General features: G+C 49.9%; 1 protein-coding gene across 5 annotated transcripts in view; it reads right to left on the reverse strand.

The window, feature by feature from the left end:
* ABCC8 (ATP binding cassette subfamily C member 8) overlaps nucleotides 1-16,906 on the reverse strand; it is a 77,465-nt gene that overhangs the window by 9,920 nt on the left and 50,639 nt on the right. For 3 of the 5 annotated variants that reach the window (XM_047878372.1, XM_047878373.1, XM_047878369.1), the window contains exons 17-28: nucleotides 13,598-13,627; nucleotides 11,803-11,838; nucleotides 10,998-11,096; nucleotides 9,833-9,917; nucleotides 9,098-9,178; nucleotides 7,077-7,214; nucleotides 5,498-5,623; nucleotides 4,494-4,593; nucleotides 4,018-4,259; nucleotides 3,760-3,926; nucleotides 2,384-2,453; nucleotides 1,727-1,884 (exon numbers count right to left, since the gene is read on the reverse strand). In XM_047878372.1, the coding sequence (XP_047734328.1) occupies nucleotides 1,727-1,884; nucleotides 2,384-2,453; nucleotides 3,760-3,926; nucleotides 4,018-4,259; nucleotides 4,494-4,593; nucleotides 5,498-5,623; nucleotides 7,077-7,214; nucleotides 9,098-9,178; nucleotides 9,833-9,917; nucleotides 10,998-11,096; nucleotides 11,803-11,838; nucleotides 13,598-13,627 (1,332 nt within the window). Of the gene's footprint in view, nucleotides 1-1,726; nucleotides 1,885-2,383; nucleotides 2,454-3,759; nucleotides 3,927-4,017; nucleotides 4,260-4,493; nucleotides 4,594-5,497; nucleotides 5,624-7,076; nucleotides 7,215-9,097; nucleotides 9,179-9,832; nucleotides 9,918-10,997; nucleotides 11,097-11,802; nucleotides 11,839-13,597; nucleotides 13,631-16,906 lie in introns of all 5 variants that reach the window. The other 2 variants (XM_047878370.1, XM_047878371.1) reach the window with 1 other exon arrangement.

Here is a 16,906-nt window from a genome sequence, read left to right on the forward strand (position 1 = left end):
GCCTGGGTCTGAATCCTACCTCCACCCCCCACCACTGCTTGGGCAAATGGCTTCACCTCTTCAGATCTCAGTGTCTCACCTGTAAAGAGGGAAGATAACGGTACCACCCCAGCAAGCTGTTGTGGAAAATGCTTGAACAGCATGCCGGTGCAGCTACTGTCATCCAGGGCATCATCCACCTTGCACGGTCCCTGCCCCGCTGCACAGCCTCACTCTCCGTGCGGTGAGGCTGGTCAGGCACTGTCGGTTCCCTTTCACAGGTGAACAACTTGAACCTTGAGACGGCTCGTGAAAGGAACTGAAAGACCTAACTCAAAGCTTTCCATCCCTTCCCAGGAACCACAATAGGTTTTGGCACAACACAGGCCAGTATCTAAAAAGCTCCTTGAGGGGGAAAGGCCAGAGGTTTCCAAGGCAACAGAATCGCTCCTGCTCCTCACCGCTGCACCTTTTCAAGCACATTAGTGCCAGGGAGGCCAGCTTGGGATGCAGGAAGCAGCTTTCCTGGACAGACTGTCACCAAGGCAGAGTGGATGCCAGGGGAACAGGGTGGTTTCTCTGGCAGAAGAAAGGAACTTTGTAAAACATCTTGTACAGTGTTTAAAAAGCCACTGTGACTTGTGAATACCAACATGCTCCTCATGGGTGCCAAGGGATTCTAGGTCATCCAGTACACAGATCTTGATTCTGATGGGCAAGGTGATTGTGGTCAGAATGTATCTAAATTTAATCGTTTTTATTGATAATCAGTATTTTGACTCCAGTTGCTTATCAACTATGTGCACTTGGGAAAGGTGCTTAACCTTTTTGACTACAACCTGCAGTAAGAAATGCATTTTATATCACAAGTCAGTGTGTGTGTGTGAACAGGCATGTGCGCGCACACACGTACACACACGCACATGTACACACACACCCCTATGTGACCCCAACAAAGGTTTTATGAAGCAAAACTTACTGCTACTGTGTGCATATGGTTTGAGAGTATCTGTTCAGTTTCATTTTTTAAAAATGCTGGCTGTGATCTATGATATTGATTTCATGACCCACGGACAGGTTGTAATGGGCAGTTTGATAAACACTGGTCCAGAGATTTTTTTCAAAATTTTCGTAAAATTATTTGAACCTAAGAGTTTAACAGAATCACTCCCAGAAAGAACTTCTAGAGCATCTTCTTAGAAAATGTTGAGTAGGAAAAAAAGGCTGTGTGGCTCCAAGGTTCCTGAGGGAGAATACGATCAATGTGAAAGGCTTCCTCAAGTCAAGGCTTCTAAGTCAAGGCTCTGGACCCTGCGAGCTGGGAGGTATGGTTGCCATAACACCCCTCCCATCAGGTGCCCCCCCCGATTTCATGCATCAGCAATCAGCCTGGTCACTGGACTCATAGAACCCTCCTGAGAATCATTTTGGCAAAATGAATGAAGGGCATAAACATGTGTATACATCCTGACCTAGCAATTCCATTTCTGACCATATCTTTTAAGGCAATATTTGAAATATTAATGGCGATGTGTGTGTGTGTGTGTGTGTGTGTGTGTGTATGTGCTGAGAGATGGTTACATCAGGATAGTGGGAGATGAATCTATTTCCTTCATTTCTATTTTCCTTTTCAGGGGGATAGGACTCTACTACTTTTTGATGATTATTCTAATAAGAGTACCAAACTGCCTGTTGCAAAGCACCTCCCATCCCTCATTCCCCTGAGGCTGGCAAAGACTGCCATCACCTGGATGCCACCCGGAAGTACTTCTGGATGAAGTAGCACACCACGGCCAGGGGCAAGAGGGCCACGAGGAACACAGGCGTGACATAGGAGATGACAGCCACGGCTGAGACACAGAGCAGGGTGGAGCGGCTCAGGCACTCCAGCGTGGATGGGATGTGCTGACGGAGGGGAGGGTGAGAGAGGGAGGTGAGTTTTGGTGTTTCTCTTCAGTGCGTTACCTGCCGCCATGTTTTCCTCTCTCACATTATTACAGGCACACGTCTCATATCTCCAGCTACACTGTAGGCCCCGAGAACAGGAATCAGGACTTTGTTTCCTCACCATCTAGTACGATGGCAAATAAAGAACACAAGCTGAATTGAAATGAATATTCTTCACAGAATCAGTCACCTTGGTTCAGAATATGCTGGAACCTTACTGAAGTGAGCCAGAGGGTATTGGATGGAAGCCAAAGGGATGTGGTTTCCCTCAGCCTTATCATGAAGATCTCACAGGGGAAGCGTCTCACAGAGGCAGCATTATAATCAGATTGGGGCCCCTGGCTTCCTCCCACAGGGCTCTGATCACCAGATCTGGGGAAGCCAGCACCAGAGAGGAAAACCTCCTAGGGGTCTGGCCTCTCTCTGAACTGGGGAAATGGGTCACAGTCCTGTGTACCTGGTCAATGGTGTTACAGTCAGCTGAAAATCTATTCAGGATGCTTCCAAGGGGCGTGGTCTCAAAAAACCTAAGAGGCAACCAGAAGAAGTTACTCATTCGTTTATTGATTTTCTTCCTGTTTATCGAGTGAGGGTAGTGATTTCTTTCATTCTGGTGTCTCTGGAGTCATCCCTGAGTCTGATTTTCTAGGGGCGGTTGCCTTTGCAAGTCTGTAGATATCTGGCCTGCGTTCCTGAGAATTTCTGCAGCTGCCCACAGGGGTGCTGGCCCCTCACTAACCTCTCTGGCTCTCAAGCCCATGTATGACAATTGCCACCTTCCTCAGCTCTTGCTCAGCCTGACTCACTCAGCAGCTATCCTGGGGAAAAATAGTCTTCTCCAGAGGGATGATGTGCCAGGGGGAACAGGGCCCTTTGGACAGTCTGTCAGCTGGCTGACCCTGCAAGGCTACTCTGCCTGTCATCACTCTGGCTGTGACCCAGAATCAGCCCAACCCCAACCAGAGGATTTCAGAAGCACAGATCTGGGACAAATAGGGGGTAAGTAAACTTTGAGGTCATGTCTGTGGACCACAGGGAGCTCACAAGACCAAAAAGTAAAAAGTGTAGTCAGACGGTGAGTCTGGCACTGACTGGGGCCCAGATAACCTGTTTGCCTTTTGTGCTTTAAGACTGAGTCAGCCCCGGGGCACCTGGGTGGCTCAGGTCATGATATTGCAGTTTGTGAGTTTGAGATCCGCGTAGGGCTCTGTGCTAAGAGCTCAGAGCCTAAAGCCTGTTTTGGAATCTGTGTCTCCCCCTCTCTCTACCCCTCCCCTGCTCACGCTCTGTGTCTCTCTGTCTCTTAATAATAAATAAACGTTAAAAAAAATTTAAAAAAAGGACTGAGTCAGCCAGTCTATTGGGCAGTGACCACTTTAAACCTCTTTCCCACCAAGCAGACTTTGGGGTTTTTATCCAGCCCATCACAGGGGATGAAAACATGTCCCTATGTCCCCAGTGTCAGAACCCGCAGGTTGGCTGAGGGTATAGGGGGAGAGCTGAATCTGTGGGTGGAGATAGGCAGATGACATCTGTCTAGGGAAGGGAACCTCATATCTATGCAGAGCCTGCAGACTCTCACTTTGAAGGGCTGTTGTGACAATTAGATGAGCTAATCATATAAAATGCCTAGCACCAGGTGTGGCTGAATAAATGCTGGTTTTCCTCTGCTTTCTGCTCTGAGGAAGGCACTTTTACACACACTGTCTCCTTGAGTCACCCCCAGCAGCCTGTGACAGAGGTTGCATATCCCCATTTAATAGATGGGAGAACTGAAGCCAGGAGAACAGTGACTTGCCCACAGCCCCAGCATGGTTGGGGGGAGCAGGGTACCTCATGGGAGCCAGGATGATCCGGTTCAGCAGGCTGCGGTGCAACCTTTTGGCCACCTTCAGCCCGGTCCATTCTACGGTGACAGATGTGACAAGGCACAGCACAATGCCCAGGCTGCAGAGCACCGTGAACACCATGGCATAGACAGTCTGGTCGAGGGAGCACTCCTGGGCCGGGCAGAGAATGAGGCGGGGTCCCGGGGGTGTCCATGGCTCCGCCCTCTCCCCCCAGCCCGTGCCCTGGGGCTGCCGGCCACACCTGGCTGAGGGAGCAGTTCCTGGCTGCTGGGCTCAGGGTCAGGGCACTGTCGGTCCACTTGGCCAGCCAGTAGTCAATGGCCACCAAGACCATGTGCTTGAGCAGCTGGGAGAAGACCAGCAGCGACAGGAGCAGGATGCCGGCGGATGACAGATACTTGGCACAGGCTCGCCACGGGATCTTGGCACGCTGGTGCAGCACTGAAGACAGGTTGTCCTCCTCCTCACTCTCAGCTGCCTCCTCTGCAGGCCACAAGAACCCACCCTGTGGCTTCACATTTCACATCCCTCTGAGGGCGAACCGGTGGGAGGGGGGCATGTTATCCCCACTTACAGATGGGAAAACTGAGGCATACCAAGGGAGAGGGATTTGATGAAGGTCACACTATCTCACCACCCCAGAACCCCAAACCCTAGTCTCCCCACGGTCAGTCAGACCTCAGGCCAGGATTTCATTCCTAGTCTCACTGTCTGTACCTTCCTCCTCTTCCTCATCTTGCAGGAGGCCGTCTCTTGAGGACATGGCCCGGGGCAGACCCTGAGGTGGCTCAGTGGCTTTTCTCTCCATGACAGTCTCCTGAAAGACAGATGGGGCCTGGCCAATTCCTCAGAATGTGCGGAGGGGAAAGGGAGGGAGGGGGACAGCCACCCCTGGCCGTGACCACTGTCAGGTTTCCAGGTTGCCCCGCCTGGGGGAGGGTCCAGATGGACATGAGTCTTGGCAGAATTTACTCCTCCTGTTTATCAGCTTAAAATACCCCGATATTCCTGTGGGAGACCATCTCTCCCCTATTCTTAGTCTCCGTGACTCAGGTGGGCTGATCATTCTCCCTGGCTCTATGGGTGGGCATGAGACCCAGGACTGGCCAATCTCACACTCCACATCCCTGACCACAGTGATTTATTCAGGGTGGGCACATGATCAAAGTGGACAAAGGAGAGTCAGTTCAGGGACTTCTGCTGAACTGTTGTGGAAGAGGCACTCTCAAATTGGCAGGGGTGTGGAGCTGGGAGAATGTAAGCCTACGGCTGCTGATAGCTCTCTCTGCTGCCACAAGAATGGAGCCAGTCTGAGGGGAGCAGAGCCAAGGAGGGAGAGAAACAGGTTCCTGATGACATTCTTTAACTACCTGGATCCAGCTTCACCTGAAGCCGACACTTTTTAGTTTCATGAGCCGAACAATCCTTAACTCCTCCCTCTTTTTCTTTGCTTAGCCAGTTTGAGTTGATTCTCTGAAGCTTTATAACTACATGGTTTCTGATTATTTGAAGATAAGTGGAAGGTGTCCACCTGATTCTGCCTTGGGTAGCTGGCACAGGTACTGGCTTTCCTCGGGCAGGAGGAAGTTCATGCTCAGCTCCCACATCTGTCCTTTGGGGGGTTTCCTAGGCCAATGAGGGCAGGAAGGCCTTTATGTGTTCAGATTGTACCAGAACCTTCTCCTCAGAGGGTGGCTGCCTGGCCCTTAGGACATACTCACCTTCTCCAGCTCTTGGTCCTGCCGGTTCATGAGGGTCTTCCAGTGCTCAAAGAGCTGGCACTCAGACCTCTGGAAGTCCTTGAGCGTGCCCTCCCTCTGGATGGTGCCGTCCTTCATCGCAATGATCTGGAAAGGAAGACACAGACCCGGCCCGGGGGCTGAATGGAAAAGTGGAGTGGCGGTCACACCCCTACCTTGCTAAGGAGTCTGAGATGGACATGTACACACCCTCTCCCCCACCACAACTGGCCACTGGCTTTCCCACTGCAGTGAGCTGGTAGTGATAACCTATCCCCACCAACACACTCCCAAGCTTGAGAGATTGGTACTTCTGGGGGGTAATTCTCAGTGGTTGCCCCATGGTTGCTAAGAGGGTTTGCAGAACAAATTAGCTCCTGGTCCAGGTGTCTGATTCCTTGCAAGGATTCCATCCGTGGCTGCCGTTTACCCACACTTAACAGCCAATTGCATGCTACCTTTAGCTCCTCCTAATGGCAGGTCTGGTGGGTTCCACGGGGGGTTGACAAAGCACCTATTGGTCTAAGTGTGTGTGGCCATGCCTCTTTAAAATCAATAAAACTGATTTCATTTGAAACACTCAATATTTCACACCCATGGACACTCCGCATTAATTCAGAAACCCACCTCTGTTCTCTTACCCCTACCGAGCCCATGCTGGGGTGTAGGGAGCGATGCCTGGGAGTCCTGTTCACTGACGCTTCAAGGGACCAGGCATGTCTGTGACAGCCTTCTTTGGACTAAAGATTGTCCTGAACTGCCTTGCCACGGTCACCCTGGAAACTCAGACACAGACCTTCTGCACCTGTTTTAATAGTTTTTTTTTTTTTTTAATCCAGATTTTTTTTTCTTTTTTCATAGTAGAGGATTTCACCACATGCAGAAGGAAGACCTAGGGCCATATAGCACAGGCCTGAAGCTCAAGGACGCCCTTAATTTTCAGGGGCAAATTTTGCCTCAGGAGTCAGGCAAGGTCCAGATTTTAAAAGTCACATGATTTCCACCTTAAATGTTAAATGCTTTCCAATTAATTAAAAAGTAACTGTTATCTACAGATTGAGGAGTATGGAAATGTGGTCAATGTGGGGGTTCACCAAGTCGCATTCTAATATTGAAGCTTCTGCGACTACTTGTATTGTTGGTTTCCATATTTCCGTCTGATTCTGACTTGAATCCGTCCGACCTTCTGTGGGTCAGAGGGTGGACGGGCAGATGGCTTTCCCATCCAAATAGGCAGTCCCAAGGCCAGGGGGATGAGTCATCAACCCGGGCCATAAACAGAGGATAGGAATCGAGTGTCTGCTTCTTTCTGAGACTTCTTGGTGCCAGCCTTGCATGTACCACAGGGGCCCCAGGTGAGGATGGAATGTCTGCAGCTGTAGGTGATGTGAAACCCTTGGCCTGTGCAGGGTCTACCCAGCCTGCAGGAAGCCATTCAGTGTGGATCTCTTCTGCTTTGTGGCCCTTAGCAATGGCTACTGAGACACTGACTCCTTTGAAGATGTTCTACTGCTTCTGCCCCCTCAGCCCTCCACAGCTTGATCTCCTTGTGGCCTCTCACCCAGTCTGCATGTGGCAGGTACTGTAGCTTGTGGGTCACTAGGACCACTGTCCTCTTGTCATCCTGGAGCAGCTCAAGGATCCCGGCCTGCATCAGGTGGTCACTCAGATGGACATCCAGAGCTGAGAAGGGGTCATCCTGGGCAGAGGGGAGAAGGTGGGGGCAAATGTGGGCAGAAGGGGTAACAGTGAGTATAAAAACCATCAAGAGTTGTACCAGCTCTGGTCTAGGGACTGACACTAGTTAGCTGAATGTCCTTGGATAATATACTTCACCTCTCTGGGCTTTAGATGCCTCATCTTAAAATGAGGCAGTTATGAGTTATATGGCTCTCAATTTAATCACATACACTTCCTGACTCTTGAACATTCAATAGCTCCCCACTGCCTACCAAGTCTGAATTTCTTAGCATGGTGATCTAGGCCCGTTGTTACTTGCTCAGTCTGTCTTTCTGGTCTCACTTGTCTGTCCTGTCCAATCTCCTTGTACTCCAGGATTCCAGAGAACTTGCCATTCCAGGTTTTTACCTATGCTGTTTCCTCTGCCGGAAGCACCATTTTGTCTCTTGTCTGCCTGGTGAACTCCTACTCATCCTTCAGTGCTCCATCCTAGCTCTTCCTGTGTCCTCTCTTGATTCCCTGCCTAATCCCCCCTCCTTTCGATTCCAGTTGTGATAACTATTTGTCCGCTCCTGTGAGGCCCCCAGGAACTGATACGCCTTGTGCCTGTGCCAGGTACACAGTAGGAGCTTAATACACATTTGCTGAAATAATCTAAAATATCCACTTGACTTCTTTCTAACAAGGTTGTTTAAAGCTCATTTAAGATCATGAATAAGCTAGGGGCACCTGGGTGGCTCAGTCGGTTAAGCGACTGACTTTGGGTCAGGTCATGATCTCACCGCTCGTTAGTTCAAGCCCTGTGTCGGGCTCTGTGTTGACAGCTCAGAGCCTGGATCCTGCTTCGGATTCTGTGTCTCCTCCTCTCTGCCCCTTCCCTGATTGTGTGCTCTCTCTCTCTCTCTTTCTCAAAAATAAACATTAAAAAAAAAAAGATCATGAATAAGCTAGTACTTTGTAAAGTGCTATGTTGGATGGTAACAAAGACTATGAACCTTTACATTTTGAAGTGTGTTTATTGGAGAGCTTTTACGTGTGTTGGGAACAGGGGGAGCGCATAAAGCCGGATCAGAGACCTGGTTCCTTCTTCTGACTCCCCACCCAAATGGCCTTCCTCTTCCCTTCTGTTTACCTGACTCACTCTTCCAGAAAGCTCTCCCTGATTATTCTAGCCCTCATAGTCGTCTCCCTGGACAAGCCTCCTCCTAGACTGTGCTGCACAGTTTGGCTTTCAACTGGGCCGTGGCTCTTGAGTGTGGGTGAGCTCTATCTCCTAGTCAGATTCTAAATCTTTGAGGCCAAGGCCTGGCCCTCAGAATTCTTCAGTATCAACTAAGACACCTCACACAGAACTTGGCATGAAATAGGGCAGGCACAGCTAATTAGTTTATCTCACGTTTGATTGCTAGTGACTACTCGGAGTGGGGTGGTGACAAGGATTCTGAGGCCAGGTTAAGTTTCTGTGGGAAACTTATCTAGTTAATGTGGGGTTTCACAGAACTACATTCATTGATGATACTGAATTTTCTATTACCACTGCTGTGACCAACTAGCAATGTCTGCTCGGAACACAGGATTGGAAGTGACAGCATACTTTCCATGTATCTGCCGTTATTGTAGTGGGGCTAAGTGTTGATAGGTTAAGGCTGTCCTACAGGGAGGCAGCCTGTAATTACTACTTGCCTTCCCTCATGGCTACTGCAGAGTTCCATGTGAAGTCCACAGTGGGTCATTTGCACTACCCTTGCCTCAGTTTCCCCACCAATGATTAAGTAATATCTCTGGCAGGAGAGGCTTACTCCTGGAAAGGGAGCTTGTTGGGTGGTGTTGTGTGGGTTTGTGTACAGGCGGTGAGCCAGGGAGGCAGCCAGAGACAAGGGAGATACCAGCTAATGCACTCACCAAGAAGACAACGTTGGTGTGCTGGTACAGGGCTCGGGCCACACTGATTCGCTGGCGTTGACCACCAGATAGGTTGATGCCCTGTGACCAAAGGAGAGGAAACGTTATGCTTTCATAGCCCTTCAGGAAAGACCGTCCTGGCCCTTACTTGCCTGTGAGCTCTTTGGGATAGCGGCCTGGCTCTACCCGTCGCTTTGTCCCTCCTCACCTTGAAGAGAGGAGGAACTTATACATATTTACTGAATTCATTCAGAGGTGGGGAGCATGATCCCCATGACTCTGAAGATTCATCAAGTAGGTGTTAGAGACCATCTGACCAGTGACAACCAAGACAGAGGAAGTAGGGATTTCAATCATACATGAGGAGGGCTATCATGGGAGAATCCTATTTGTCTAAGCTTATGGAGGAGGGGTCCCATCTGGACAGTGTACATGAAGGATATAACCCTAGGCCTAGCACAGTGTCATGTGGGCCCCGAGTATAGACATGGGGCATGAATAAATCTCCAGCCTAGGGAGGCACTAAGTGGCAAAGCTGTCAAGGACAACCAGCAGCCCAAGGTTCAAGATCATTTTGTCCCCACTGCAGGCAGCTTTTCCACCTTTACCCTCTTATTTTCCAGTCACCTCCTCTCCCTGAGAATGAGCTCAGAGCATGCTGGTGGTGATAGGTGGGGATCAGGGAAGCTTGAGGGCCCCAGCCTTGGAAAAACCCCCATAGAGGCTGCTACTAACCCGTTCCCCAATCTGAGTCTGGTCTCCATGGGGCAGGATGTCGATGTCCGGCTGCAAGGAGCAGGCTTCGATGACCATTTTGTACCTGGAGTGGTTGGGGGTGGGGACGGACACAGCTGATCGGCCTGGCCAGAGCTGGGCCTGAGCACTGACAGAGAATCATTAGCTTCCGGGCAGCTGTGCTCAGGGTGAGCATTGGCTTTAATGGCCTTCTGCCTGGGTACAAGCAAACACCATGTGAGCTTGAAAAGAGCTGAGGGCAGTACCTCACAGAGTCTTGGGGCCAGTTAAATATTTGAAGGATGAAATTGGATAGTAGTAAATATGCCACGTAAATGACAAGAGGGGGCCCATGGCCCTTGTGCAGTGGGAGAAGCTCCAGCCAGAGCCCACACTTGGGGCACTGCCAGGAAAAATCACTGCTGGTTGGTTTAGGCAGTAATGATGATGACTGATCAAATATTTGCCCAGCCTGCTCCTCTCATACTTCCCTGGTCAGCTCTTAGCTGGTGCCAGCCAGGGTGCATGGAGGCATCAGAGTGTCTCGGTGACATGTAATTGGGTGTCAGGCAGCCTTGGATTTGAGACCCATTTCTGTCACTTATTCGTTGGGTGGCCTCGGGCAGGTTACCTAACCTTTCTGAGCCTTGGGGGCGATAATGATAGTAGCTGCCTACTGGGGTTGTTATGAGCATTAGGGGAAATCAAGCATATAAAGAGCGTGATGCTGCACCTCGCACCTAAGAGCTCAATAGATGGTAGCAATTATTATTATCATTGGAGGGAAAATAATACATCAGTTGCAGAGCGAGGGTAGGGAATAATGGAAAGCTGGGTCAGTCTTGCCATTAGCCTCAAGAGAAGGCCATCGGGGCTTCCACACAACATCCCTCCCCCCGCACGCTCCCCTCCCGCCTTGCCTTCATACATACAGGAGTTGGATTGCCCTGATGCCCAGGCACATCTGGATCATTTCCAGATGGGCCATATGGAACAGGCTGGGATTCAGATAAGCGTCTTGGAGAGCAGGATGGCTGGTTGTGGGTGATCGATGGAGGGGCAGGGCAGCTGGCTAGGGCTTGGGCACTGGGGAGGGCTGGCTAATGCTGCCCTTGACCAATTTCTCCCCGCCCCCGCAGCCCACCTCCCACCAAGAGGCTTCTACCGTTGTTTGTTGAAGGGACTCTCAAAGGTGATATTCTCCTCCACAGTGGCATTTAGCAGCCATGGTTTCTGAGAAGCATACGCCACGGGGCCTCTCTTCCTGGAACAAAGCAGGCAGGAGTAGGGGAGGCATTCTTGGGGGCTCATTCTCAGAGGCAGTTGTCAAGCAGATGGTATAGACTGGGGAGGGGCACTTGGCAGAAGCCAGCTTCGTGTGGCCCCTGGTGGCCTCTCTTTCCCCAGGGCCAGAGGCAGGCTTGGGTGCCTGGGTCTTAGCAGACCGGGGCGGGGTGGGGGGGGGGGGACAGGACCTCAACCCTGCCCTGCCCTGCATACAGCCTGTCCCACCCCTGCAGTCTATTCTTCCTGAGTCTCTACCCAGAGCTGGGAGGAGCCTGAAGTGTGACCAAACCAAGTAAACACTTGACCCCTAATTTCCTTCTTCCCCGAGTGGCCCTCAAATCACTTGATTTTGATGTTAGCAGATAACTCTCCAAGTGGAACTTTTTAAAAAAGCAGAACCAAGGAAACCACATGTAGTGTGATACAGGTTTTGAAGACCAAAAAAAAAGGGGGGTGGGTATGACCACCAGATAAAAGTGATCTGGTGTGAAGGGAACCGCTTGATGCACAGAAGCAGCAGTGGCTTCTGAACCATCTGATGGAGCACAGAGCCCTCCTGGGCCTCTTCCCTACAGCAGAGCTGGGACGTGTGGGGCTGCCCTCAAGAGTTCTGTGGCTCCCTTGGGCCTGAGAGCCCCTCTGAGGAAGTCTGCCCACGGGGCAGGTGCTCCAGGTCACAGTACCTCACATCCGAATCGGTCACCGTCTCCCGCTCTGGGCTGCAGCAGGGAAGAAAAGACACAGTTTCAGGGCTCACGTGTGTGGACCAACTTCTTCACAGACCTTTGAACTCCCTCAAACCCGGCATGAGTGTGCCTGTTTGCCCCTGTGACCAGGGGTGCAGCCACATGCTGCACGGAGGGGTGTAGAGTGGGGAGCGGCCATCCTGGGGGAGCCTCCTCTGCCCTACACTGTGTAGCGTCCCCAGTGTGTGTGTGGGGAGGGTGTGCGGAGGGCCCCAGGCCCCAGTTGAGAGGGAGAATGAGGGAAAGGCAGCATTGGTGTAATCTTGTGTGTTGGGGGGAATTCTGTGTCAGAGGACTATGAAGGCCAACATGTGGCTCCTCCAGACCTAGCCTCTGCATTGGGGCTCAAATGCACAGACTTGGGTCTCAGGCAGACATGGCTGCAAAAACAGCCGAGGCTGGGAGGGCTGTCTGGCAGGAGCCAGGCCAGGCCCACAGCTTGTGCGTGGGAACCTAAGGCCCATGGAACTCTCGGGGTGGCAGCCAGAGGGCCGAGAAGGGCTCCAGGCATGAATTGAAGCCTCATGTGGCCCTGTCAGAAGACAAGAGTGGAATCTGGGGTATCTGCTGGGAGAGATGTGTCAGCTACAGTGACCGCATGCCCTGGATGGCCGGGAACAGCTCTAGTGTCAGCTATTCTGTACCGCTGTTCTCATCCACACGGTCATACTTGTCACATACCATGAGCTCTGCCTTTTGGCTCAAGAACCATGGTTACTATGGCGAGAGAGGCTGGGCCTGTCATCACACCCCGGCACTTAGGGACAAGGTGGGAGAAAGGGCAAAGAAAACATGGGGAAGTGAAACATTCTGGTATTAGAGGGAAGGCCAGTAATTATGAAACTACTTAGGGGTATTTACAAAGTTGAGTCACCCTTCCCAGCCCTGACTTCATACCACCTCCAGTGTGTTTTGAATGTTCTTGGGAGATGTGAGGTTCGGGAAGGTTTTCAGTGTCTCAGAGCCTCATTAATCTAGTTCACTTGGATTTTTTAGACTGAACACTGAACATAAAGCAATAAGGCCAAATTTCCTGTCTGGCCTGGGGAAGATCTACCTCGTCTCTTACAGCCCTATTTCTCGACTTTTTTTTCAGGATCATCCCCTAGGGACTTTTTATACACATCCCCCCCTCCCTCAATTGTCCTTTCCTTAGTGTATTTCTTTTCCAAATCAGTGGTTTTTAGTATACTCACAAGGTTGTACAGCCATCACCACTAATTCCACAACATTTTTATCACCCCCCCCAAATAAATCCTGTACCATTAGCAGTTACTCCCTTTCTTCTTTCCCACCAACCCGTGGCAAGCAGTAAACTACTTTTTGACTATGCACCATGATTAATTGATTGATTGATTGATTGCCCAGTGTGGGGCTTGAACTCAACCTTGAGATCAAGACTTGTGCACTCCACTGACTGAGCCCTGAGCCAGCCAGGTGCCCCACCCACCATGAAGTTTTTAAACCACAGATATATTGTATATCTGTTTATATATTATAAGGCCCTTTGAAGAGCCACAGACTGGAACATCTAAGTTTTTTTTTTTCTCTAAGAACCAGATTTTGCCGTCTTTGAGAAAGCATGCCTTGTTATAAGGCTCTGTGCCGATGAAATCATGTAGGCTGCGCACCCTGCCGTCCACACTCAGTATCCCAACCCCACAAGCCCTCCCAGCCCCCCAGCCCCTTCCCTTCGTTGGGACCCACTTCCAACCCAGTTCCAAGGCTATACCTGGGGTCCTCTCCCGTCTCATCAGGAAGGCTGCTGGGGTACAAATGGGAAAAATCAACACCAGTTACTTCTCACTCCATTGCCTTTCTCTCCATCACAAAGGTCTTTGGAGAGAGAGATCCTCACAATCCCCACCCCTCCCACCCCTCCCCAGTGTCCCCAAGTGGCTTCCTTAGGGACACAAACCTCTCTTCTCAATCACTGCCCCTCCCACAGCACCTAGATGAGCACCTCCAAATAGCAAGAGCTAAATCTGTGCCCCTGACTCAGAGTAGTGGTGAGGCTGGCTGGGTGTCACGATGGTTTAACACGGGGGAAAACTAAACCTCAGGGAGGGAAAGTGACTTTGCCAAGGTCAGGATCATTTTATAAACTGTAGATTGGGACCCAATCATTGGGTCCAAAGTAAGTGAACTGTGACCGCACTTAAAAAAAAAAAAAAAGTGTGCCCAGCATGTGGTTAACGTGTATTTTCTTGGGATTTTTCCCCCCTTATCTATCAATGCATGAATGTAGTGGACTGTGATGTAGAGTGGATTATAGTAAAAAAAAATTATGAAAAGCACTGAGTGAGGCGACCTGAATTTTGTGGCCAACTTTGCCAGCACTCTTTTCTGTTCCAGACTACCACTCAACCTTCCACAAGTAGCCCTCTGCCAATAAAGTGCGTGCTTCTGACATGCACATTTGGGGAAAAATAATCCACTCTGTTTTCGTACAGATCTGACTTTAGGCATACTAAAACCAGCTAACATTTGTTGAACTTTCATAAGCACTGTGATAAGTATCGTAATAGTATCATCTTTCTTAAAGCTTAAAATAATCATGCGAAAGAGGTTTATTTTGACTGTCTCCACTTTACAAAGAAAGTGAGGGTCAGAAAGGCTAAGTAACTTGCCCAAAGCCACACAGCCAGCAAATAGCAGAGAAAATAGATTTATCTGACTCTAAAGCTTTATGCTCTTAATGACCACGTTACACCACTCCACTGTGATTTGTCAGGAATACCGGGATGGAAAAAAACAGAGGCAGTAAGGAACCTGATGAATTCCTTTGTGTCCCTTGCTGAGGAGCAGAACTGAGAGGAGATCCTGATGGATACGTGGTTACAGGTCCCCTCAGATTCTGTTCTCTGATCTTTGTGGTCTCATTTCATTCTCTCAACCCAACCTAACTTTGGGTTTCCCAACCATCAGATTGCTGGACTTTCTGGACAGCTGGTAACATGAGACAGATAAAAAAACCAAAGCTTACAAATGCCAACTCTGCGGCCGAGGCCCAGATAAGCTTATCTCTGGAGTCTTCCTTGATTGCTTCCTTGCCTTGATTGCTTCCAGAGTTGCAAAGACTGTTATTTATCTGGAAGAAAGTGCATCTGTGGCCTCCCTGTGGACCCCAGTGCCCGGTCCTAACTCATTTTGTATCATTGTCTGGGTTGCTCAATTAGCCCTCATAATGGACTACCTTACTCTCTAATCAGCTCCTGTGTAAGTCTTTTATCCCCAGTGGGATTTTAAGGCAGGAAGAGCATCTTTTCCAACCCCTACATTGCTTAGCACATGACAGACCTGTAATAAAGGGAGGCTGTTAACTGACATCTTAATCATTTGGGAAGAAGGGAGGGAGGGAGACTAGCACTCAGTGGGGGCTGTCCTCATGCCAGGCACAGTGTGAAGTTGTTTGTATTTGCCATGTCATCCGCAGGACTATACTTTAAAGAGGTGTTACTGTCCCCTTTTTACAGATGGGAAAACTGAGCCTCAGAGTTTGCATAATGCGCCCAATGTTACAGTTAGGAAGGAAGAAAGCTGGGGTGTGGATCCAGGTTCATCTCTACCTTTTTACAGTGTAGCCCCAGCCTCCCTAGAACCAACCTCCTCAAGGCTTTGTGTGTAGATGTTTCCATCTGAAAAGTACAAAATGGTACATGTGGCGTGCACTTTCTCTCATTGATTACTGGGGTCTTAAATGTGTGGGGGTGATTCCATCCCTCCTCTGCCTGTACCTTTGAAACCAGGCACTGAGCTGAAAGGACAATTCTCCCCAGTTCTCCAACCCCACGTCCTTCCCTCCAACGAGCTAGGTGCTGGGCAGGTGTGTGCACACCAAGCTGAAATCAAGGCACAGAGCCCGCCCTCATAGGGCTCATATTCTGGTAGAGGGAATCAGACAGGTACAGAAGTCAGAAAGTCACGAGGGCCAGAAAAAGAAGTAGGAGCAAGAAAGTATTATATAAATTTTGGGGAAAAGGACCCACAAACGCATATGCAAATGCTTAGAAAGAAGATTGGAAACTTCTAGGTAATGGGATATTAGGTGGTTTTTGCCTTCTTTATACTTGTGTATCTTTTCTAATTTATGGACAATCTTCTGGAATGGGAGAACAAGGTAAATTTTAGTTTGGAGGAGAAGAAATGTGAGAAAGTGAGGAAAGGCTCCAAGAACTCAGAGTTGAGCAGAACTCTCAAGGGTGGGGGAGGGGATGACAGAGTGCGGACAGAAGGAGGGAATTCTAGGTGGGAGGAAGAGGCAGGAACTGCGGGCAGGCAGTGCAGAGAACTGGAAAAAAAAATATGGGCTCCGAAGTTCATATCTGAGGAGCCTCTCTACTCACTGGTTGTGAAATCTTCTGCAAGTCCCTTTCCTTAGGGGAGCCTCTGTTTCCTTGTGTATAAAATTGGGGTCATGGCACAAACCTCAGTGACACTGGGAGAACATATTATAAAAACAGCTCATAGCCGGTTGGAGGGAAGGACGTGGGGTTGGAGACCTGGAGGGATCATCCTTGGTCCCAGAGATGCACACAGAGGAGAAATTGAACAGCTCACCACTCATTTAGGACACCAGCAACCAATAAAAAGGGAAGAGGTGGGAAGGGGTTGGAAGAGGAACTTAGAATTTTGGGCCCCCATGGTCCCTTCATCTTGCCCCTGACAGGCCTGTAGCTATCTTGAAACGTTACCTTTTACCACAGAGCCCTTTCCAATTAATGTCATTGGGTCCTAATGCCGAGTCTCTGAGAGAGGAAAGGGTTTTTCTCATTGTCCGGATGAGGAAACTAAAACTCAGAGAGGTAAAATAACCTGCCCAAGGCCACACAGCAAGTGAGTGGCAGACTCAGAACTACAAAAAAGACCAAGTCTGGCTCATCACCTCCATGCAGGGCCCCTTGTCTTGCCTGCTTACCATACTGCCACACCTGCCTCCTCCAGGAAACCTGGGGTTACCTGAGCACCTTACCCCTATTCCCCAAAGGCTTCAAGATCTACATGGGCAGATTGGACCACAGGGTAGTCATGAAAGGAGACT

This window comes from Prionailurus viverrinus, chromosome D1 (assembly GCF_022837055.1).
Source record: "Prionailurus viverrinus isolate Anna chromosome D1, UM_Priviv_1.0, whole genome shotgun sequence".
Classification (NCBI taxonomy): Eukaryota; Metazoa; Chordata; class Mammalia; order Carnivora; family Felidae; genus Prionailurus; species Prionailurus viverrinus.